Below are 24355 nucleotides of genomic sequence, written 5' to 3'. Positions count from 1 at the left end.
TGCCAAATCCACTGTCATGAAGCTTTTCCTCTATGTTTTTGTCTAAGTTTTATGCTCTGTAAACTTAAAAGAAAGACTGAAGAATAAGTTGTAAATAGTATAAGCTAGATGAAGACTTGAATTGAAGCACATCATTCTGGAGGGGAAAAAAGTCAATATTTAAACTAAAGCAGGTAAAGAAATTTATTGCCACCCACTTGAAACTACAACTCAGATGAATCAGACCAAAAAAAAAAAATCATTAAGTTGACATTAAAATATATTGTTACTTGATCAGATTTGTCTTTTGAGGATTTCTTGACTGATAGGTAAAGAAACCAATTAGGGTAATTTGTTATAAACATTTTTGTGGACATTTTTATAGGCCTCTAAAAAGGTGTTTTATGATGGCCCATCATAAATAAATAATAACACGTTACATAATAAAAATCAATTGATGAATTGCATTTTTGAGCTTGAGTGATGTTCTCCAAAGATCTTACTTTCTCTGCCATATTTCATAAGTATCAAATTGGATATTCCTATTGTGCTGCAATTGCCAAACTGAGCTCAATAGTTAAGTTTCTTCTGTAGATCAGTTAAATCCATTTAAAATACAGAATCCCCTGCATAAAACCAAAATAAGAACAACGATTTTGCTCAAGCATTTGTTAATGTGGCTGTAAAATATTTAAATTTTTTTTTTAACATTTAGCATTTATTTTTAAAATAGTTCCTCCACCTATGTTATTTCTGTAAGACTCTTTTGTACTCTTCTCCAAAATCACCAAAAAGAGAAAGGACTCCTATCCCATTCCCTCCCCAACCCTTGCAGCTACTTTTGTGTTAGAGTGAGGGTCAGAAAACTTTTTCTCTAAAGAGTCAGATAATAAATATTTTAGGTTTTGCTAATTATATAAACCCTGTTCTATCTACTCAATTCTGTTGCTGTAGCAGAACCACAGACAACAGTAAATGAATGGGTATGGCTGCATATGACCCAAGGCTATAGTCTGCCAATCTTATGTAAAATATATAGCAAGATAAATAATAAATTAGGGCCTGAAAGAAAGGTATAGAATCTAGTCCTTTAGGAAAACCATCCTAACATGCCTGGAAAGTATTGTCTACTTATATATATCTACACAGTTTCATTTTTTTTCTTTACCCTGAGGTATTTATTAAAGGGTAATCTGGAGTCCAGTACATGAAACATCTTTGGGGATATATATTATTTAAATAGAAAGTGATAATACTTCTAGCATCCAAAGACCCCCAGCTCCCAAATAATAATGACTCTTGGGTAAAAAGCAAGTGCCTGTAGTGTGCCTCCACCATATTGATTGTTAAAGCGCAATAAGTTCTCCCTGGCAGTGATTGCAGCAATTGAAAGTTATATTTTCATATCTTGTATAGGGATGAAATCGTCCAATATTTTTCTTTGTAGCAAGTAAGGTGGCTGGTGAAGACTCAGAAAATGGATTATCAGGTGAGCTTTCTGTACATGTAACTGGATCCAAAATGCGTAGAACCTAAGGAAAATAAAAGGTAATGTCACATACACAGCAGTGACTACAAAAGTCCTTGGCTTACTAATATGTAACTACTCATACGTTCTATTTCATTAATATGTAACTACCATAAAAAGTAAGATCTGAATGATGAATTTGACTCAAGAACTTATGCTTTTTCTCAAAAGCTCTAAATTTAACAATGACGTCTAGTTGTTATATTACCTAGGTTACCAATTTTTAAAAATAAAGAAATGCTCTCATGCATATTGATGAAAATATATGAAAACATAGAAGAAAATAAATTGATACAGTTATATCAGTTTTACCATAAGTGATACCCATCTTTATCCTTAATCAAAATATACTTATTACCTTTCTCCTTCAGGCCTTCATTGAACTGTTTTGAAACTGGAATTCTACCTTTATTCTTCCATTGAAATGTATTTCAAAGTTTTTGATCATTTATTTGTCAAATCAATGGCTTTTCATTTCTTTTTTTTCTAATTTACATGCAATATTTTATGCTAACAATCATGTTTTTGTTTCTTGGATTCATGAACATCATACACTCTCAATTCTCCTGCTCTGAATTTTCTATTCCATTTCATTTTCTGAGACCCACAACTGGAGGAAATCTTGGTTTGAAAAAATTCTCTGGTTAAGGGCAAAGATAACATGGCTGGCTCATAGCTCCTGTTTCTCATTTTCATATTCTCCTAACCATCATCATGGGGCTTCCCTGGTGGCCTAGCAGTAAAGAATCTGCCTATAATGCAGGAGATGTGGGTTTAATCCCTGGGTCAGGAAGATCCCCTAAAGAAGGAAATGGCAACCAACTCCAGTATTCTTGCCTGGGAAATCTCATGGACAGAGGAGCCTTGGGAGCTACAGTCCACAGGGTCGCAAAAGAGTTGAACATAACTTAGCAACTAAACAATGACAACCATCATGATATGATGAGTATGAGTTACTGTGCAAAGGAGACTGGCTGCGGAATTAGAAAGGAACTGGGAAAAGCAGTGAGGAAAGGAGCTTTCTCTTCTAGGTAAGACTTATTCAAAACAGCTTTCAGAAATGGCTCAAGATGTCTGTTTCCCTAGCTCTCATATTGTCCAATAGGATTTTTTCCTTCTAAGTTACCAATGTACCCAAGGAGCCACAGCTAATTAAAAAATGTCCTGGCATCATTTAAGAACTACCATTCCATTTCCATACCTCTGTTTTTCTACAGGATTATTGCTTCTTCAATTTAGTTTTTGATATTCTTCTGTTTTTATGGAGCTTGGTTAGATGCTAAAGGACAGAGATAAAGGGCTTATCTTAAAGCTGCTTATAAACTGAGAAGGGGAAATAAGAAAGGTACCCCTATTCTCTATATTTGTAAGTACCTTATGTGTCTTTAGAGAGAAACAAAATGCCAAATGAATACATTAAAGGAGACTGAGATACCAAGAGAATAAAAGGTTTCCAAATTTTAGCCTGAAAGTGATAAAGATTTTAAGCTGGGTGCCTTTCAGAGATATCACTCTGTACAAAGCTGGTGGATGAGAGAAGGGGTGGGAACCAAAGCAGACAATGGGAATAAGAGAGAAAGGGAGTTTAATGCAATAATTCAGCTAAGAAAGGTTGATCTTGAAGCAATGTGGCTGAAGGGTCTAAGAGACATTGAGGAAGGAGGACTGTCAGTTTTGTTCCCTGAGACAATGTGGTGGATGAAGGACTGGAAGGAGTGGATGTAAACCAAGACCAAGCCCTGAGGCTACCCATCATTGTATGGTGAAACAGAATGGTCAGAGAAAAGAGAAAAGTCCAGAGGGTGTAAGGTTACATCAGCCATGGGAAGAGAGTGTTTCAAAATATCAGAAGCAGTTAATTATACCAGACGCTACTGGCAGCAACGGAGTGGGAAGGAACACAATCCAACCCCCCTCCACACCCCCCAACCCCCCGCCAAAAAAGAATAGAAAAGGAGAAACAATTTTGGATAATGTTCAGTTTCAGGGACTAATTCATTCAGTAAATAGCTGAACACCTACTATGTATAAAGGATTATGCCAGACTTGAGGAAACACAATGCCTATCTTTAAAGAGCTTACAGTTTGGGAGGCAGACACTCAAACTGCAATGTAACATGATAAAGAGCTATACTAAATTTATGTACAAGATGAAATGGAAGCCTAGAGGAAGGAAAATCTAGGTTTGCCTGAAGGAATCAGGGAAGGCTGATTCTTAAAAGCAGTGCAGTGGTTGGGCAAGAAGAGAGATTGTTGGGAGGCCATCTAGGCAGAGGGAAAGTATGTACAGAGGCATGAGATACAGTGGCCCGTCTGTGGAATGAAAGTGGTTAACACAGCTGGGATGTGAAGTGCAGGGGGTGGGCACACCTGGGAAATGAACCAAGGGAAGGGGAGCTAGAATAATGATTGATGAAAGGCCTTCTATACAATATGAAATAATGCAGATTGAGTAATGAGGGAGATTGGGAGTCCTCTGAACACGAGTACCAAGATGATGGGATTGACGTTTTTGAAATAACACTCTGGCAGCAGAGGATGGCCTGGAGGTAAGTAAAAAAGCAAGGGAGGGATACTGGTTAGGAGACTATGCTACAGTCTAGCCTGGCAATCAGGTGTCTAAACTTGGGAGAGGCAACAAATTAGAAGAAACTGACAGGACTCATAAAAGCAACAGGTTTAGGGGATGAAGGATATAATAATAAAAATGAGAGCCACTATTTATTGAGAAATTACTGTACCTATATGGGAAATGGCTACAGGCTTTATATGTATTATTTTATAGAATCTTCAAAACATCCAATGTAATGGGTACAGTTCGCTAAGCTAGGAAATACAGGAGAAGAAACAGGTATTTTTCTTTTACTTTTTTTTCCCCTCTAGAATGGGAATACAAATACAAAAGCAAGAGGTTGTTCTATTTTTAGCTGTCTATGGGACGAGCTGATGGAGATGTCCAGCTGGGTATGTGTCTTATTCTAGAAAAAAAAGTCTCAGCTGAAGAAGTCACAAGCATAAAGCTATGGGGATTAGCTAATGATAGTCCCGAGATGATACAGGAAGTTAGCTACGTGAGTAAAGGCTCAAGAGTGGGCACAGGAAGAGGATTCCCCTCCCCCCACCAAATACTGAGAACGAACAGTCACAGCAGTAGCAAAGAGTTGGGAGAGTATGACAGCTTCAGAAACTGAGGGAGTTGAAATAAAATGTGACAAAGTACTTAAATATTCATGGCCTTTATGAGAGTCCTTTTTGAGGACAGTGGAGCTGGAAGTCTACCGAGAAAAGCAATGGCAGGAGTTGAGGAAGGGAAGTATGTAAGTAGAAATAAATATGAACTGCTTGTTCCAGATTCTTGGTTGTGAAGGGAAGGTGATAAGACCATATGTAGAGAACTTAAGATAGAGGGAAGAGTCTTCTTTTTAGATGGAAGACACTTGGACATGTTCTTAAACCAAAAGGAAAGAGTCAACAGAAGTACCTGTTAGTGGGAGGTGGGATAAGCCTGGGGGAATATGCTATGCTTTGGAGAGGCAAAGAGACACCTTTTCCAGTAACAGAAATATATGTAAGGATGGAGGCCACATAAGCTAGGCTTCGAGATACCAAGCTGGGACCTGGAGGGAGTTTTCTGCCTCTACCCTCTTTTTCTTCTGTGAATGAGGAACCAACGTCATCTACTGAATCTGAGGTACGAGTTGTATAGAAACCAATAGGGCAAGCAGCTGAACTAAGACAGGAATGGCCATCTTTAAAAACAATTACACTTTTTTCTCCTCAAAAGTATAGTAATAGAGTTTGAGAAAATTAAGCTCAGAGGATGAAATAATTTTCTCCAAGGTCACTAGCTCATTAGCATGAGAATCAAGTTTGATTCCATATTTCCTAACTCCCAGTGCCAAGCACTTTTCCTTATAACATGTAAGAGGACAGTCTTAGAGGTTTTACAGATCACGAAAGAGAAATATTTTACCGTTTCAGCCATTTTTTCTGCTGGAGTACTGCAGAATTCAACTGTTGATGGAACCTTTTTTTGACCATTTGTGCCAACATTTCCCAGAAGATGAGAATTTACTGCTTTTGCCAACTTGTGATTTGTTAATGCTAGTTCTGCTGTGCTGTGAGGTTGCCCGCTAGGGTAGTAAGTTTGCTCCCTTCCCCACTGCAGAGAGACCAAGAGCTCCTCCAGCAACCTGCAGCAACACACAGCACTGAACATTAGTAAGAGGGTAAAATATAAACATCAAGAATGCTGAGAAACATGTTTCTGAAATCATATACTTTCTTTCAATAAACCAGGAAGTCTGGTAAAATAAGTCAGATTACAGAAAGCACTTAAACTGATTTTACGGTTATCTGGAAATCAACAAACAGTACCTTTTTGGTTCTCTTATTTTAGTACAGGTAAAATATAATATACTCAGGTAGTATTATAGAACTACTTATTTAATTTGTGCATTTATTGAGATGCTTATATGGTATGTGTGTATATATATGTGTGTATGCATATGTGTGTGTGTATATATATATATATGTGTGTTATGTGTGTGCATATATATATATATATATTTATAAAATAATTTTTTGGTATTTCATTGGTTGATTTTTAAATGATAAACCAACCTATAATTCTTGGGGTAAAACCTCCATGGCCATGATGTATAGAGCTTTTTATATATTGTTGGATTTGAATCACTAAAATTCTATTAAGGATTTTTGCATCTATATTCATTATAGATAGATATTGGCCTGCAGTTTTCTTGTAATGCCTCTGTATAGTTTTGGTATCAAGATGATGTTGGCCTCATAAAATAAGGTAGAACTGTTCTTTTATTTTCTAGTAAACTTTGTATAAATTTGGTTTTATTTCTTCCTTAGATGTTTGTTAGTATTTACCAGTTGATCCATGTAGGACTGGAATTTCCTTTATTAGAAGATTTTTAACTACAAAGTAAATTGCTTTAATAGGTCAGGGCTATTCAGGTTATCTGTTCTTGAGTGTTCTCTTAGTCTGTCTTTTAAGTAGATTGTCTATGTAAGCTGTTGAACTGATTGGAAAAGAGTTGTTCATAACATCCCCTATTATCTTATGACTACAGACTCTGTAGTGTACCCCTTTCCTTCTTATGCTGTGCATCTTTATTTTTTTTCCCCTGATTATACTGCCTGGAGGTTTTGTAAATTTATCCTTTCAAAGAACCAGTGTTTGGTTTTCTATTTCATTTATTTCTGCTCTCATCTTTTCTTTCCTTCTGCTTAATTTACTCTTTGTATTTCTTAAAAAGGAAGCTTAGTTTATTGATGAGCCCTTTCTTTCCTTTTCTACAATAAGCATTTAAAGCTATAGCTTTATTAATTCCCTCTAAACACTGCTTTAGTTGCCTCCCACAAAATCTGATATTTTGATATATTTGTGTTTTCATTCTTCTAATGTCCCCTATAATTTTCTCTTGACTTTTACTTATTTAATTTGTAAGAAATCAATTATATAAAAGTATAAAGTTTTTTTAAGGAAGACTTTCAATTTTGACAGTCCTGGTGCATATGGACATGAAAGTAAGCTCTCATACTGTAGAACAGTTCTCAAAAAGATCTCCCTCCAAAGTAAACACCAGTACACTTTTTGGCTTCTACCAAAATCTATACAAAACTGCTAAAACTGTAACCAAAAACTACTTTTAAATGCAAAAATTTTTTCCATTATAGATATAACTAATCTCTCCCCCACTAAGAATATAAGAACATGTCTTCTGTTTTTTTCATTCTTCCTCCTTTCCCTGGGCTGCTATTTTAAAATGCTACTCAAAGTATATGCTCAGTGAGTTAATAAATGTAGAAATATGAAAGAACTATAACAATAACAAAAATTGCAGGAGAAAGTAGAAGGGCTCAGAATGTAAACAAGTGCCATACTTCTGCGTAGCAATCATTTCCTGACGAAACTGTTCCCGTTCACTCAGGAGATCTTGTATAGCGCTCTGTGCATCACGGTTCTGACGCTGCAGAACTGCTCTGGAGTTGGTTAACTCATCTGCCATAACCCTGGAAAAGATCAAAATCTTACATATAGATTCTCAGGCAGTGTTAAAAAGTTAATATACCTACCTCTGTCACTGTCATTTTTAAAAACTTAGAAAAAAGATTTAACACTGTCAAATTACTTCTCAGTTTTTAAACCTTCACTTCAGTTCAGTCAGTTTAGTCACTCAGTTGTGTTCGACTCTGTGACCCCATGAACGGCAGCATGCCAGGCCTCCCTGTCCATCACCAACTCCTGGAGTTCACCCAAACCCATGTCCATTGAGTCGGTGATGCTATTCAACCATCTCATCCTCTGTTGTCCCCTTCTCCTCCTGCCCTCAATCTTTCCCAGCATCAGGGTCTTTTCCAATGAGTCAGCTCTTCGCATAAGATGGTCAAAGTATTAGAGTTTCAGCTTCAGCATCAGTCCTTCCAATGAACACCTAGGACTGATCTCCTTTAGGATGGACTGGTTGGATCTCCTTGCAGCCCAAGAGACTCTCAAGAGTCTTCTCCAACACGACAGTTCATAACATTTAAAATGTTTATGAGCTTAGACCTCATTAAAGGGACTCAATTAAAATATCTGTTTACAAAATGACAAAGAAAACAGTGTTTTAACTTTCCTGTATAGTGACTTTGGAATGTACTTCAGTCTCACTCTAGATTAATCAAGTTTTAGAAGAAAAATAACATTCAGTTCAGTTCAGTTCAGTCACTCAGTTGTGTCCGACTCCTTGCGACCCCATGAACCACAGCATGCCAGGCCTCCCTGTCATTGTTTTCAAATAGAGAAAATTTTAGAGAAAAACAAAAGTTATTTTTCTACCACTCATCACCTTTTTGCCATTAGAAAAACATTAAATATAGAGAGGTTTGTATAAAAGGAAAACGAAGTCTTCTTGTCCAGCAGCCTGGCCCCTCCTCTTATAATCAGTAATCAATAAAGTAACCAATACATTTTTCTAGAAAAAAATAACTTATACATACATAAGCATAAAAGTATGTATAAAAATAAATATATTAATTTTATTTACAAAAAGGAATTATTTAATACAAACTTCTCTGTAGTTCACTTTTTCACCTAATAATTTACCTTGATGATTTTTTTCATATTAGCATACACAGAGCCATTTCATTCCCTTTTTTGTTTAAAAAAAAAAAAAAGCTTCATGTTTTCTGATTGGATGTAGCAAAATGTATTTAACAATTCTCCAGTGATAGAATTGAAGCGAAATTTTAAAGTATTTTTATTCAGTTGAAAAATCTTACACCTAAAATTAAAGTCTCAGACCACAGTAACCACTGAATTCCTTAAAATGAAAACAGTTCTGACATTAAAAGATTAAATCAACTAAAATATCAATAAAGTTTGGTTTCACTATTATTGCCCCCAAAGTATTACTATTAACATTGATCAGAATGTTTAATAAGTTACATATTGTAGTAATCTGTAAAATGCATGATTTACTTCTTAAGCTGTTCAGTAAAAATTAACTTATTCATTCTAAGCCAATAAACAGTAAATTCATTTCTCCAAATACATCCTTTATTAGTACAATTAGAAAACAAATTAAGGATTTTAACAGAGTAATCAATTATTAGAAAGTATCACTGATATTAAGACATGAAGAAATAATTTTCTAAAAATATATTCATTACAATCAGTGGTTCTTAAGGTACAGCCTGGAAACCTTTGGTATTTGTGAGAAACCTCCAGATGATGTTATTAATCAATGTTATTAAACATATGTGAAGCACTGAGCTAAATGCTGAAAATACACCAGACGGATAACACCCAGATTCTGTTCTCCAGTAACTCAAAGTCGGAAGGAGGGGATGAATAGAAAATCGTAACATATAAGAGACCTTCCCAACTACCAGTGTGTTCATGGGCCTGAGGTTCTCACCTCTACTGGAGAGGTAGCCTCGTCCAGTACACCATGCAGATTATTATCGCTTTCTATTTGTGCATGGAGAGAAAAGGTTGGGAAGCTCTATAATGATGTAGTTAAATGAGCAATGAGAACAGAGTCTGAGAGACAAAATAAGACATTATGGAGTGGCAATGATAATGTGAGTTTTTAGAGAGGACGTGGGGAAAAATCTTCTTTTAAAAATTTAAATATTTATTAGCTGTCTGAGTTTAGTTTTGTTTTGATCTTAAACATTGTAGTCAGAGTGATTTCCACTACAGAAGAGTAACTCAGAATTCTGGAATGAGGGAGTAGCTTTATGCTAGCACTTTTCCATTTAGGCAGATTACATCCAGAGGAGAGCGAGTCCATCTCTTAAATCATGTATGAGTTAATTTGACAATCTCAGTCAGAAATTTTCACACTACAATCCAGGTTTTTTTTTTTTTTTTTTGCATTAGAAGTGTCAACAAATCTGACAGAGCAAAAAGTAGGAAATGAATTACTATTTATTGTATGACCCATCCGGAGAAGGGAGAGTCTACCTCTTAAATAATGTATGAGGTAATCTGACAATCTCAGTCAGAAATTTTCACACTACAATCCATTTTTTTCTTTTTGCATTAGGAGGGTCAACAAATCTGGCAGAGCAAAAACTAGGAAATAAAATAGAAAATACCTGCTTGCGAGGAATTTACTTCGCCACACATCACATTGTATCGACATCCGTTCTAACTGTTCGGAAAGCTGAGCGATATTTCGACCCAGGGCTTCATTTTCTAAAATAAGCTGATTTTTCTCACGGGCTACACGTTCAAAGTGATACTGAAGGTCATCCCCAACAGAAGCCACCAGCAGCTTTTTTAACTCACGATTGACCTGGAAGAAATCATGACCAATACAAGCTCAAAGTAATACCAGTGAGTTCAATGTAGCAAAATGAACAGAAGAGAAACTGCTTCATGTAATTTGGGCCTCCATTACTACAAGTACATATCAAAAAGTGATATCAAAAAGTTAAGTTTCATAATATATACATACGATGTGTATATCTCTATTAGTCTATAGTCCATGTGGTTATTGAGCCTCTTAAGAGTACAAATCATTATCATAAAAATTACAAACTGTCTCTTGTCAACATTTAAAGGCAAAAAATTAAAAACTGAACCAATAAATTTTGCTAAAAAGTATGACAGTGTTCTATAAATCTTTTTCAACATTTAAAAATTGGTTTCTTTGTGCCATAGGATTTTTAAGAATTTAAGCAAAGAAAGCAATTCAAGATGTCTATAATCATGTTCTTCACATTGTTATAAAAAATGAAACAAAATTAAAACAAATGTCCAATAAAAGGTACTGGTATATGGTATAGTCACTGAAAAACACTGTTGCTATTAATAATGATATTTTAATAGACATGGAAAAATATTATCTTGAGACATGGGAAAATATTAACTAAAAAAAGTAAATTACAAGGCAAAAATGAACTCAATATGTATAATTATGCATTTATAGCTGGATGGTATTTATAGGTGATACTATTTTCATTGTTTTTTCTGTATTTTCCAAGATGTTTACAAATAAATATGTACTAGTTTTATAATTTCAAATTAGTTATTTAAAATATATTATTAAATACATTAGAAACAATATTTGGATAAGAATCAGTAACCATGGTGTCACTTATAAAGACTAACATCTAGTAGAAAGATGTATAATCTAACAAAGTGGGCAGTGGTAAGGCAATATTTACTAAGATGTAAAGATTAAAGACTATGAACTTTTTTTTAATAGCCTTTAAACTTTACATTTTAGCAAATATTGCCTTACCACTCCTCACTTTGTTTCTCTGTTAGTCACCTGATGTGAAGAGTCAACTCATTGGAAAACACCCTGATGTTGGGAAAGATTGAGGGCAGGAGGAGAAGGGGGTGACAGAGGAAGAGATGGTTGGATGGCATCACCGACTCAATGGACATGAGTTTGAGTAAACTCCGGGAGACAGTGAAGGACAGGGAAGCCTGGCGTGTTGCAGTTCATGGGGTTGCAAAGAGTTGGACATAGCTTAGTGACTGAACAACAAAAGTTTAAAGAAAGTAAATCAAGCAATATAGGTAATTTCCAATTTACAATGAAGATACCAATACTTATTCCACAATCTTCTTTATTCTAATTATCATCTATACATAGAAAAAATACTTGGAATTTATGGATTCTTAAAGCAAGGATTACTATCTAGTCAATTTGGTTAATCTCTGGCCTGTGAGTTCTTAGCTGTAACCTCCTTAATAACTTATAGGTGGTCTTGTACAACGTCCAAACTACCTCACATTGTCCAAAGTACCTTATAGGTCATCTTCAACCATGTTTAGAATATAAGTTCCCAACATAAACTAATTCTAGTAGAGGCACTAAGAGAATGAGAAATTTAAGAGGAAGCTTTTTGGAGTAATGTCAAGTTATAATGAATGACATTCTAAGAGAAATATATTTTATTCTCTATTTATAACATTGTGTATGTGCATTCTAACATGCAGGCTTCGAAGGCCCAGGTGTTAAGAGCCATTGTCATTAAAGCTATTAAGGCTGTTCTTACCTCTGACTGTACTCTGAGCTGGTTTGAAAGGCCTTCTTTGTCCTGTAGCAACCTCCTTTCAGAGTTCTTGAGCTTTTCCAATGTATTCTTTACCTCGGACAGTTCTTTTCTGGGTTCTATGACTCCCTCTGGCTGGCCAAGGAGTTCTCCTTTGTGCTGTCCCAGAGACTTAACCTTTGCATTTTTGTAGGGGATATTATGGGTTATAGCAGCTTTGGGAACTAATATTCTTACAGCTTCGACTTCCACGGCTTTTTCAGTCAGAATCTTCCCTAGCTGAAGAACTCCTGGGCTCTCTGATGGGACTGCTTTCTTTCGTGGACTCTGAAGGCTGTGATGTGTTATAGGTTGGATTCCAGGAGTAACTTCAATAGATTTAGGTGGCTCCTCAGTTTCCATTCCATCTCCCGCTCCTCGGATTGGGGATGGAGTAAGGATGACTGTAGGATGGAAAACAAAACAAGCTATTTGCTGTAAAGAAATGCCAGGAAAATGCCAAGATATACTTTACCCTACATTCAGAATTCCTGGCATTGAAAAAAAAAAGAAAAACTTTAGAATAAAAATTAAATTTCAAAACAATCCTGTGTCAACAAAGAATGAACGAAGTCTCATAGGTTCAAACCTTCCTTAAGTAAATGGTTTCTCTCTTGGTAGGAACTGCAAGAGATTTGGAATCAAGGTATTTGGTTCCCACTTCTACTTCCTAGTATGCTGTGCTGTGCTGTCGATTCAGTCGTGTCCAACTCTTTGCGACCCTGTGGACTATAGCCCGCCACACTCCTCTGTCCATGGGATTCTCCAGGCAAGAATACTGGAGTGGGCTGCCATGCCCTCCTCCAGGGGATCTTCCTGACCCAGGGATCGAACCCATGTTTCCTGTGTCTCCTGCATCGCAGGCAGATTCTTTACTGCTGAGCCACTGGGAAAGCCCACTTCCTAGTATAATCCTAGGTAAATAATGTAACTCTCTATGAATCTCAAGTTCCTAATCTGAAAAGTGGAGACAGTAACAAATATGTAATAAATATGCTACAAGGTTGTGGTAAGAAAGACTGTAGTAAGATCAAATGTCTGGCACACTGTGGACACTCAATAATCTTAGTTAAATATAAAAATAAATGTAGGCTATGTATATACCTATTTGAAAGTGTTTATCTCAGAACAGACTCACCTGTTTGTGAACTCTTAGCAAAGAATGCTTCACAAACTATCCACCTGGACTACTCTCATAGGCCTCTAATCAGGCGTCTGTTTCTGCTATTTATTCTTTTAGATGGCTTCTTCCACCACTTACTCTGATTCTAACTTATCCCTTTAAGAAGCCAGCTTAAACTCTACTCTGCATTAACGTTTCCCAACTTTTAGCCTACACTCTGAATGCCTACGCTACTTACTATCTCAACACTCAGTGTGAATCTTAATCATGATCCATAACTATCATTTATGGGTTTTATTATATGCTAAATCTCACTTTCCCAATAAATCTGATAAACACTCTGTGGCCAGGCACCAGGCCCTAAACAAATGGAAGGAGCAGGACATTATAGAAATGCCATGGACTCTGGGATTCGCCAGAGCTGGTTCTTAGTCCCATTTCCACCACTGCTTCCTGTATGATCCTGTACAAAACCCTGCAAATTATCTGAGCTTCAGTTTTAGCCTCCATGAAATAGATTTAACAATACATCTATGGTTACCTGTGTCTTCAACGAAAGAATGGTAAGTAACAAATAACCAACATTTATAAAGACTTAGCACATGCCAAACACTATTCTAAATACTTTGCATTAAGTAATTTATTCTTAAAATCTCCCTTTGAGGTAGGTGTAATTAGCTCTCCTTTACAGATGAAGAAAATGAGGCACAAAGAGGTCCAGGAACTTGCCCACAGTCACACCACCCAGCTAGTAAGTAGAGGATATTGTTGTCATTGTTATTCAGTCGCTCAGTCATGTCTGATTCTTTGTGACCCCATGGACTGCAGCATGCCAGGCTTCCCTGTCCTTCACTGTCTCCTGGAGTTTGCTCAAACTCATGTCCATTCAGTCAGTGATGCTATCCAACCATCTCATCCTCTGCTGCCCTCTTCTCCTTTTGCCTTCAGTCCTTCCCAGCATCAGGGTCTTTTCCAAGTAGACAATGCAGAATTTAATTATAGGTAGCCTGGTCCCAAAAATTAGGGCCTTGACTACTGTACACACTGCCCCTTCAAGTGTAGAAATGTCTTGCACAGAAGTAAATGCAGATAAATGATAGCTCCCATCCCCCTTCCTCTGAAACACTTAATACAATCATGTACATGTCTACTAATTTGCTCAATTGAAATAAATTATCTCCCCGCATATAAGTCAAACCTGACTGCTGCTGCTGCTGCTAAGTTGCTTCAGTCGTGTCCGACTCTGTGTGACCCCAAAGACGGCAGCCCACCAGGCTCCCCGTCCCTGGGATTCTCCAGGCAAGAACACTGGAGTGGGTTGCCATTTCCTCTCCAATGCATGAAAGTGAAAAGTGAAAGTGAAGTCGCTCAGTCATGTCCAACTCTTTGTGACCCCATGCACTGTAGCCTACCGGCCCCTCTGTCCATGGGATTTCCCAGGCAGGAGTACTGGAGTGGGTTGCCATGTCCTTCTCCAAAACCTGACTAGTCATCCTTAGTTCAGATAACCTTTGGAAGGCAGCTATGCTCATTACTATACTACCATTGCTCCAGTCAAAGAACAAATAGTTTGTTTCTTTTCTGTTTTACTTTATCTAAAATTAAGCAGTGTAAGAAGTTTCACAGAGTCACCTTTCTCTAAGAAAGGGCTAATTTCACTAATTGATTCAAGAAAATAAGTGGTTTAGAGCTTAGAAAGAATTGAGGATCTGTGAGGATAGGAAATGTTGGAAGCCTCGAAGAGATGGCTGGAATGACACCTAACTGACATGGAATTCCTGAATTAGTAAATTCACTAACATTCCTGTGAGCAACAAGTGAGATTCCTTGCCATTTTACAAGTCCAGAATACATTTTAGAAAATGGAGGCCAAAACCTAGGAATGGTAATGACAATTAGCTTTTATTCACTTTACTATGTGCCAAGAACTCAGTTCTACTAAGTCCTTCAGATGCATCAGTATCATTTTGGTTTTACAAGTCTCATGACTTAGCACAACAGTACCCATTTTGCAGACAGAAACAGAACCAACGAAAGGTTAAATAGCTTGTCTAAATCATCAGTGTCAAACTAGGATTTCAGTCCAAATATGAATTCAGAGCTAAGATGTTAATTGGTCTGGGAAAGTGTATTAGTCCCTTGGTCATGTCCAACTCTGTGATCCCATGGACTGTACCTCACTAGGCTCCTCTGTCCATGAAATTCTCAAGGCAAGAATACTGGAGTGAGTAGCCATTCCCTTCTCCAGAGGATCTTCCGGACCCAGGGATTGAACCTGGGTATCCTGCATTGCAGGCAGATTTTTGGGTCTTCCCACAAACCAAAACTATTGCACCTTATCAGCCTAAACTTGTTGCCTCTCTTAACAGCCCTATTAGGTTGCAAAAGCCCACAGAATTTATATAACAGTTATAGCAAGCTTAAAAAAAAACTGCAGATCTTATCTGCATTGGACCCTTGAATGATTTCCCATCACTCTCATAATAAAAACCAAGATCCTCACCATGGCCTACCTGGCCCTCGGTGATCTAGTCCCCTGGCACATCTCCTGGGTCTCAACTTTATGCTGTTCACTCCCTCAGATCCTAAGTTCCAGCCTTATTTGTTTTCTTTTAGTGTCTCAATAGGAGCAGACACCTTCCTCTTCCTCTGCAAACATTTCTTATTGGAATATTCTTCCTAACTTCCTCCTCCCTACTGACCTTTCAAATCTCAGTTCAAACTTTCTGAAGGGAAGCCTTTCTCTAGTCTTCCAAGATTATATGCTTCTACAGCAAAGACCATGCCTTTCTTTTTACCATTTATCAAAACGGTTAACTGACGCTTTGTTCAGTGTAATTAGAAATACACTGTTTGTGCCTTCCACTGGGATGTAAGTTCCATGAGGGTCGGGACTATGTGCCTTGTGTTTACCGTTGTATTCTTGGTAAAATGCCTTATACCTAAGACTATCTGAGGAACAATTAATGCATGGTAACAAGGGGAAAAGGATGAGCACATGTAATAGTGGTGATAATGATAAACTTCAGAGTTTATCATTAAGGGGAGAGAAAGCTAATTAATATGATAAAACATAATTCTGCTTTTTATTCTCTTACGCTAAAGTACTACAAAGTTATATCACCATACTCCAGAACTATTTTTTCATTTAACAGATTTTTGTAGAGTTTTTTGTAAGTATGTAGTAATGGACAGGGAATCCCAAGTTATGTTCATTAGACAAGAGGTAGAATGACATCTGAGCTATAATTAAGGTGTTCTATTTAATAAAATATTTTATAGTAGAATAAAGTATTTGTCATTTCTGTATTAAGTGTTAACTAAGACACTTGGACTTTAGGACTGATTCTACTTTCAAAAAGATGAAAAAAGGAATACTTCAGAAAGCGAAAGGGTTTTGTAGTTAATTCATCCACATTAGCATGGAGGACAATTCCCAAAAATGAACTTTTTTAAAAATAAAGGTCTATTCCCATGCTCTCAAAATCTGGTTTTAAGTTTGTCTAAGTGTACCTAATGCAAATTTAATCTTGCCACTCAGACATTCCGGCATTTAAGAAGTAACGTAGAACCACAAATTAACTACAGATTAATAATTTAAAAGACCACAAAAAGACACACTAGAGCTATACCATTCAGGCCCACTGAACCTGAAGAAATAAAATTAAATATGATTTTTAAGTAAGTCATAACATTGTTGAGTTGGAATTTTAGGTACTGAAGATTCAAGAACAAACCATAAAATGGTTAATACTAAATTTAAAAGGCAAAGAAACATTAATGGGTACTTAATAGAAATCTCTTTTCAAACAAAATCTGTTATAAAACTCCAGTCAAGAAATTAATCACCTTTGTTCAAACTCAGTTTACACTTAACTTTGTTGAAACTGTTCTACTTACTCAAGCATTTGCGGGAACCAAAGCTGTACTGTGTATCACCTGGCCGCTCCCTCTTTGTAACATCTATACTTCCAGCTAATGTGCACAGGCAAGGAGACGGGTTGGGAGCCAAGGCTTTATGTTTTCTCACCTGGTAACTTACTTTCATAGTTCTGTTTTTCTGTGACACACATAGAAGTCTTTATTACATATGCACTAGGCCCAACCCGGGGCATATTCAAGAGCAATTACCTTTGGTCTGGTGGCCGGACAATGACCTTCTGTACAAGCTCTGTAATATGAGCAATGTTTGAGTAAAATATCAACCCCTTTCCATTCTTTGAAGGGAACCAACAAAACAATCCTTCAATTATTCATCAATATTAATTTCTACTTGTGATCACTTATCAAAGAATGAAAACATATCTAAGGTTTACAGCTCATTCTTTCTGCCTTTCTCCCACATTGGTAACATGCAGGAAAAGAACAAATATTCTACAGTAGGGGTTGGCAAATTTTTTCCATAGAGGGCCAGATAATAAATATTTTAGGGTTTGTGGACCATGAGGCAAAATTAAGGATATTATATAGGCATTTATATATGAAGAGAAAAAACAAAATTTTAACGATGAAGTTCAAATTATAATAACAATAAAAGTGGGTTTTTTTTTTTTGTAATATAGATCTAATAATGAAAAGAACAGTTCTTTTTATTTGGGATGTGTGTTTGCAAGCATGCTCAGTCATGTCCAACTCTTCGCAGCCCCATGGACTGTAGCCATCAGGTTCCTCTGCCCATGGTATTTTCCAGGCAAGAATACTGGAATGTGCCATGCCCTACTCCAGGGCATCTCCCCGACCTAGGGATCGAACCCTCAGCTCTGGCATCTCCTGCACTGGCAGGCATCTGGGAAGCCCTTTTATTTGGGATAACAGTTGGCTTAAGTGGGATTCAAAGTTAGTGTTCCCTATTATCAAACTGATTGCAAATATTCTCAGAAGGCCTAAGAGCCCTAATTTGCCAACACTTGCTCTAAAATACTGAGGCAAATTTGCTGTAGCAGAAACTAGTTGAGACACCCACATTATTATGTTATAGTCTTTATTCTTTCTGTCCATTCAACCTGTCTCCTACAGATGTTTTGTTCTCTCTCTCTTTCTTGCCTAATTGCACCCTGAGAATGATTGCCCTCTCACTAAAGTTGTACTAAGCACATGATGTCTAGAAAGCATCTGATGTCAAGAAAATGCTCCTGTCCTTTGTGAGCATTCTTCATTCCAGAAAGGAGGTCATACAACGATAACCTTGAGGACCATCAGAATCAGTTCTAGAACCACCTGACGCCAGCCCTAATGATCTTAATTAATGTCTCCAGGAGGAAAGAAGAATGTAAGAGGACATCAGCCCTGATCCTTATCTACAGCCCTATTTTCCACTCTGAAACTGTAAGACCCCTTGCCATCCTTCAGGAAAGGGACAGTCTAGACAGCGTTAGCCTGCTGTGGCCCCCTTTGCCTGGCAAAGTACTGGGTTGCCCAAAAGGCCCCTTGGGTTCTGTAACATCTTATGGGAAAACCCAAATGAACCTCTTGGCCAACCCAATAACAAAGCTACTCTTTGCTCCTCCTCCAAAGCTCTGTCTTCACATTTCTATTCGGCACCAGTGAACAGAGGCCAAGTTTTCAGCAACAAAAGAACATCACTTTATAGTTTGTTATTAAAAAGACATTTCTCCTTTTTTCATAAAATTGTAAATCTTTGAAGACAGATACTCAAAGTCAGCCGGATCGTTATAGGGGAAAGAACACTGGACTCTGAGTCAAAACTTAAGTCTCTACTGCCACTTATTATATGACCTTGGGCAAACCATTTAACTTGCACACGCCCCCACCCCCCCACCCAGGCCCCCACAACCCCTATATCCTACAGTGCTTTCAGAATAATGCAAACACAAGAGTATTTTTCTCCCATAGATGAAATTGCTGAGAGATCCTTAGGGAAGGGACTGCCTTCTAATGTTTGTATCGTCAGCTTACCTTAAAGGTATTTGGTGCAGAAAAGGTGAATACGTGTTTTGAAGTTCATCAATGTTAACATTAACACATCACCTAGAAGATTTCATTTCAACATCCAATAATTATTTAAAAATTGCTGAGTTTTTTCCCACTACACAAAATCAGTAATTACTCATTTATAATCTGACAAACTTTTCAGATCATACACAGTTCAGCTATAAAACAGTTATTAGGGATCATCACTTGGTGATTTTAAATTAATATTCTTTTAAATGTCACCAATATCACCTAATAAAGTTTGGTTACCATTTAATTAGAAAAATATACTATAGGCAGTGAATTTAAGAGTTAGGCCCACACGTACTGACATGGAATCCAACCATTCCTTTTGTCACAGGCCCCACAAATAAAGAGTTTCCTGGTCAAATAAGTGTGGGCAGTGCTGCATACTATATCTCTTTGGAGTTGCACAATGTACATTAGTATATTAAAGGCTCTGAGGGGTCCTATAGTATAATTTCTCCTCTAATCCAGCATTTCCCAAATTTATCTACCCATGAAGTCCTTTTTCACCTAATAATTATTATTCTACAGACCTAGACTTAAAAGTTAGACTACTTATGGAATTAAAAGTATCTGAACATCTCAGACCTTCCTATTTGAAGGTCAGACTAAACTGTCTGACTTTAATCCCTTTACTTTCAATTTCAACTTTGCTCTCTGAAAAAGTTTTGAATTCGAATTCTAATTTTCTAGCTGTTCCTATTTACTGCATGTTTCTCTTTCAATAACAGCCCTAGCAGCAAGGACACATCCCTCTCAAGATGGCTACTGCTCAAATGTCCGCTGAGAGGAAGTTCTGTCTCCTTAAGCCAATCCTGCTCCTCTTCTGAGGCAGTTACAGGAAACGCAAGCAACCAACAAACGTTAACCATGATAAGTAAGTTCACCCTTTCTCAGGCCACGTGATACAAGTAACTCTTCTTCACTAACAGTCATCATGATATTACATAGGATTAGGACTAATAGCTGAATTATCTACTTCACTGTAAAATTAAGATCAACTGAAACAATGTATGTGAAAGTGCTTTATAACTCTAACCTTCATTACAAACAAGTAACAACAAATAATAATTTTAATTTCACAGAGGCCTTGCAATGACTTTTAATTACTAATGATAATGTTGTATGTAACTTTTCTTTTTGCCAAGAATCACGTTAACTGCTTTCATATTAGTTACGATTTAATTGCTCTTTTTCCCATTAATCGCCAGCTTATTACTTTCATTTCAGTTTCTAATTTGTTTACTCTGATACTATAAAAAGCCTCTAGTGACTCTGAAATGCTGTTGCACATAGCTGAATTGATTCAATTAAATATTTATTAGCATGATCTTCACTTCCTAAGCACATTTAAAGCCCCTTTAACAAGTTTGCTGTTGGAGATCTGCTTGCTGCAAAACTGACTTCCAAAGAATAGTTTCTCATCTCACTCCACCCTGCCCCGCCCTCCCCCCCTCCCAAAAAAAAGAAAAGAGTTTCTCCATAACTCACTCCACCCAAGAATAACCTGAAACAAGAGGTGCTCACTTTGGGACATGCTAAGACTTATCTATGTCTAAGTGAAGATAGTAGACAGTAGACTGTAAGGGTCTGAATCACAAGAGAAGAGATCTAAGCTATAGATAGATTTGGAAGTCATAAGTATTAAAGTAATGAAAGTAGAAGAGAAAGAGGGCCCAGAAACATTAATATTTAAAAGATAAACTAAAAGAAGAGGAGGATTAAAAAGAAACTATAGGCCACACCAGGTGGCACAGTGCTAAGAATCTGCCTGTCAAAGCAGGGAACACGGGTTGGATCCCTGGTCTGGGAAGATTCCACACATCCCAGAGCAACTAAGCCTGTGCATCATGGCTACTGAGCCTGTGCTCTGGAGCCGGCATGCCCTAGAACCCACAGGTGGCAACTAGTGAGCCTGAGCACCACAACTCCTGAGGCCTGCGTGCCTGGAACCTATGCTCTACAACAAGAGAAGCCACAGTAATGAGAAGCCCCTGCACTGCAACAAAGAGTAGCCCCTGCTTGCTCCAACTAGAGAAAGCTGATGCAAAGCAACGAAGACCCAACACAGCCAAAAAACAAAACAAAACAAAAAACTATAGCTAGAGCAGTGATGTCCAACAAGACTTCCTACAGTGATGAAAATGTTCTATATCTGCACTTTCTAATACAATAGCCACCAGTCACCGTGACCATTGAGCACTTAAATGTGGCCAATGTGACTGAAAACCTGAAAAAAAATCCGAAAACCTAAAAATTTTTTAATTTTTAAGAAAATATTAATTTAAACTCAAATAGTCACATGTTGCTACTGCGTTGGGCAGTGAAGGGCCACAGAGTAGACAGAAAATAAGATGAACTCATGGAAATCATAGAAAGAATTTCAAACAGTGGGAATGAGTAATAGCATGAAATGCTCTACAAAGGACAAGCAAAGCAGGACTAATAAGTTAACTATTGTAGTTAGCAAGTATTCTGAGTTGAATTGTGTCCCACCCCAAATATTCATAATGTTGTCCATACCTCAGAATGTGACCTTATTTGGAAACAGAGTCTTTGCAGATGTAGTTAGTTAAGATGAGATCATATTGGAGTAGTGTGCATTTCTAATCCAATATGACTGATGTGCTTATAAAAAAGGATAAATTTGGACACAGAGACACACACACACAGGGAAAAGGCCACTGAACAAAAATGTAGAGATCATGGTGCTGTGTCTATAAGAAACGAACTACACGAAATTCCCAGCAAGCCACCAGAAACTAGGAGAGAGGCCTGGAACAGATCCTTCTCTACTGCCTGCAGAGGTAGCATGGCTCTGCCAACACACTCATCTTGGACTTTGTTGTTGATGCTTAGTCACTAAATCATGTCCAACTCTTTGGTGACCCCACAGATTGTAGCCTGTCAGGCTCCTCTGTCCAGGGGATTCTCCAGGAAAGAATATGTGTGAGTTGCCTTTTCCCACTTCAGGGAAATCTTCTCAACCCAGGGATCAAACCTGAGTCTCCTGCACTGGCAGGCAGATTCTCTACCACTGAGCCACCAGAGAAGCCCATGATCTTGGACTGTGCTGTGCTGTGCTTAGTCACTCAGTCGTGTCTGACTCTTTGCAACCCCATGGACTGTAGCCCACCAGGCTCCTCTGTCCATGGGGATTCTCCAGGCAAGAATACTGGAGTGGGTTGCCATGCCCTCCTTCAGGGGATCATCTCAACCTAGGGATTGAACCCAGGTCTCCTGCATTGTGGGCAGATTCTTCACCGTCTGAGCCACCAGGGAAGCATGTAGCCTATCCCTTCTCCAGGGGATCTTCCCAACCCAGGAATCAAACCGGGGTCTCCTGCATTGCAGGAGATTCTTTACCAGCTGAGCTACCAGGGAAGCCCGGATCTTGGACTACTAGACTCCAAAATTGTGAGACAATGAATTTCTGTGGTTTAAGTCACCAGTTTGTGATACTTTCTTTCAGTAGCCCTAACCAATGCAGTAAGAAAAAGGTATTCTATATCTCCCAGTTGTGTGTCTATCTACCTAAATCTTTAAAAAGGCATGCTCTTATTTACTTAAATCTTGATCTTCTAGTGGACAGAGAACATAGCTGTAAAAATTTGCTCTCACTACTGTTTAACACCAGTAGCCATCTAGTAAATATTACCAAACAATGTTAATATTCAGACATATATCTGAAGTGCTGAAGTGTAAACACTGTATTAAAAAACAAACATGAAGAGATAATGAAGCACAGATGATTCCCAAGGGCTCTTTGGGGTTTGGTTCCCTGGCTCAAACATTCCTTCATCTTATCATCATAAATTTCATGTTTTAAAAACAATTATCACAAAAAGAAGAATACTTACCTTTGGTTTCTAAGCTTTCAAGAGTAGTCATTGTTTTTCACCAATGAAAATGTACCCCAAGACTTCTACTGAAAAACCTAAAAATGTATAAAATGAAAGAATTAAAACAGTATCATATAAATATATTCACCAAGTCCCTGTAATTTTAATATTATGATATTCTACTTGCTTCTGAATTTAGTAAACTTGCATTTGGAAGTGCCCCTTAAAGCCCCTTTTCACAAGGTAATATAGTTATGGCTACCAAATATCTTAAAAAAATTAGGGGTAGCTTACTTTCAAATTTCACTGTATACTCTAAATTACCACCAGTAGACTCTAAATTATCAGATGTGTGTCCTTAAATTTAGCTCAGAAATAGTACTGTAGTTAATAAGGGGCTTTTGTATCCCTGATGGACATCAGGAAATTAAAAGCAGTTAAACTAATTAAGTCCTCACGAGACATCACTGACACTATTTTGTTCACTAAATCCTGGAGAAGGGAATGGCAGTATTCTTGCCTGGAGAATTCCATGGACAGAAGAGCCTGCGGGCTATAGTCCATAGGATCGCAAAGAGTTGGACACGACTAACAACTTAGTGTTAGAGCTTAGTGTTAGTGTTAGTTGTTAGAGCTTCTAACACCACCACCACCACCCACTGTTCATTAAATACATCATAGAGGAGCTTCTCTTCAGATGTCTGACAAGCGACAAAAAAAAAAAAAAATTCATAACTTAATTTGCACTTCTTGGTAATAAAATTAAAATGGCATAGTATATGCTTTCAGAAATGTATGGATGGCCTTAAAGGCAGTACAAGCCTTTCCGGAACAACTGGCAACCTTTCCCTAAATCCAAAGCGGCTCAACACCAAAACTTCAACTCGTACCGCCGTCCCTTTCCAAAATTCCCTCTTAGTTACACAGGTCCGTTCTGGGACTTACCTCTCAGATTCTTACTCTTCCTATTGCAGCGGGCCTCACTTTACAGAATCTTCGTCCAGATCTCACTGGTTTAACGTCAGGCACTCCTCTAGCATTCTGAAGCCGATCCGCCCAGGCCTTGGTGACATCAATCTTCTGGTTCACAAATAATCACTTCCGATTACTCAGGGTTTCGTTTCCGGAAAATTTTCCAAAAGAAAAATGTCAACTCACTCTGCGATGCATTTAAACTTAAGCAACATAAAACATCTGGTGTAAGACTTCAGTAAGTGGAAACTGGATAAACTCCTATTAAAAAATGTAGATTATTTGGACCTTAGCCACGTAGTAGCTCCAACTTCCGGTCACCTATCAACCAAACGGAAGTGACGATCGGGGAAAGAGGTAGGCAGTGTTCCGTCACCCTAGGCG

General features: G+C 37.6%; 2 protein-coding genes across 2 annotated transcripts in view; one reads left to right on the top strand and one right to left on the bottom strand.

Annotated features, from left to right (window-relative positions):
• The window catches only part of CCDC181 (coiled-coil domain containing 181), a 38232-nt gene extending 28038 nt beyond the window's left edge, over window positions 1-10194 (top strand). The window contains exon 7 of the mRNA XM_043923746.1: window positions 10072-10194. The gene's annotated coding sequence lies outside the window, so the exon portion shown is untranslated. The remainder of the gene's footprint in view (window positions 1-10071) is intronic.
• On the bottom strand, window positions 166-24290 carry BLZF1 (basic leucine zipper nuclear factor 1). Its single transcript, XM_043923749.1, has 7 exons — window positions 23945-24290; window positions 23018-23094; window positions 12041-12480; window positions 10124-10323; window positions 7421-7549; window positions 5481-5700; window positions 166-1511 (listed from the first exon to the last, which is right to left on the bottom strand). Exons 2-7 carry the CDS (start codon window positions 23046-23048, stop codon window positions 1326-1328), a joined length of 1206 nt encoding a protein of 401 aa, XP_043779684.1. The 5' UTR covers window positions 23049-23094; window positions 23945-24290; the 3' UTR covers window positions 166-1325.
• Window positions 24291-24355: the final 65 nt, after the last annotated feature.

Source organism: Cervus elaphus, chromosome 14 (genome assembly GCF_910594005.1).
Source record: "Cervus elaphus chromosome 14, mCerEla1.1, whole genome shotgun sequence".
NCBI classification, from domain to species: Eukaryota; Metazoa; Chordata; class Mammalia; order Artiodactyla; family Cervidae; genus Cervus; species Cervus elaphus.
Note: the sequence above shows the minus strand (reverse complement) of the source record. Positions and strands in the feature narration are given on the sequence as shown.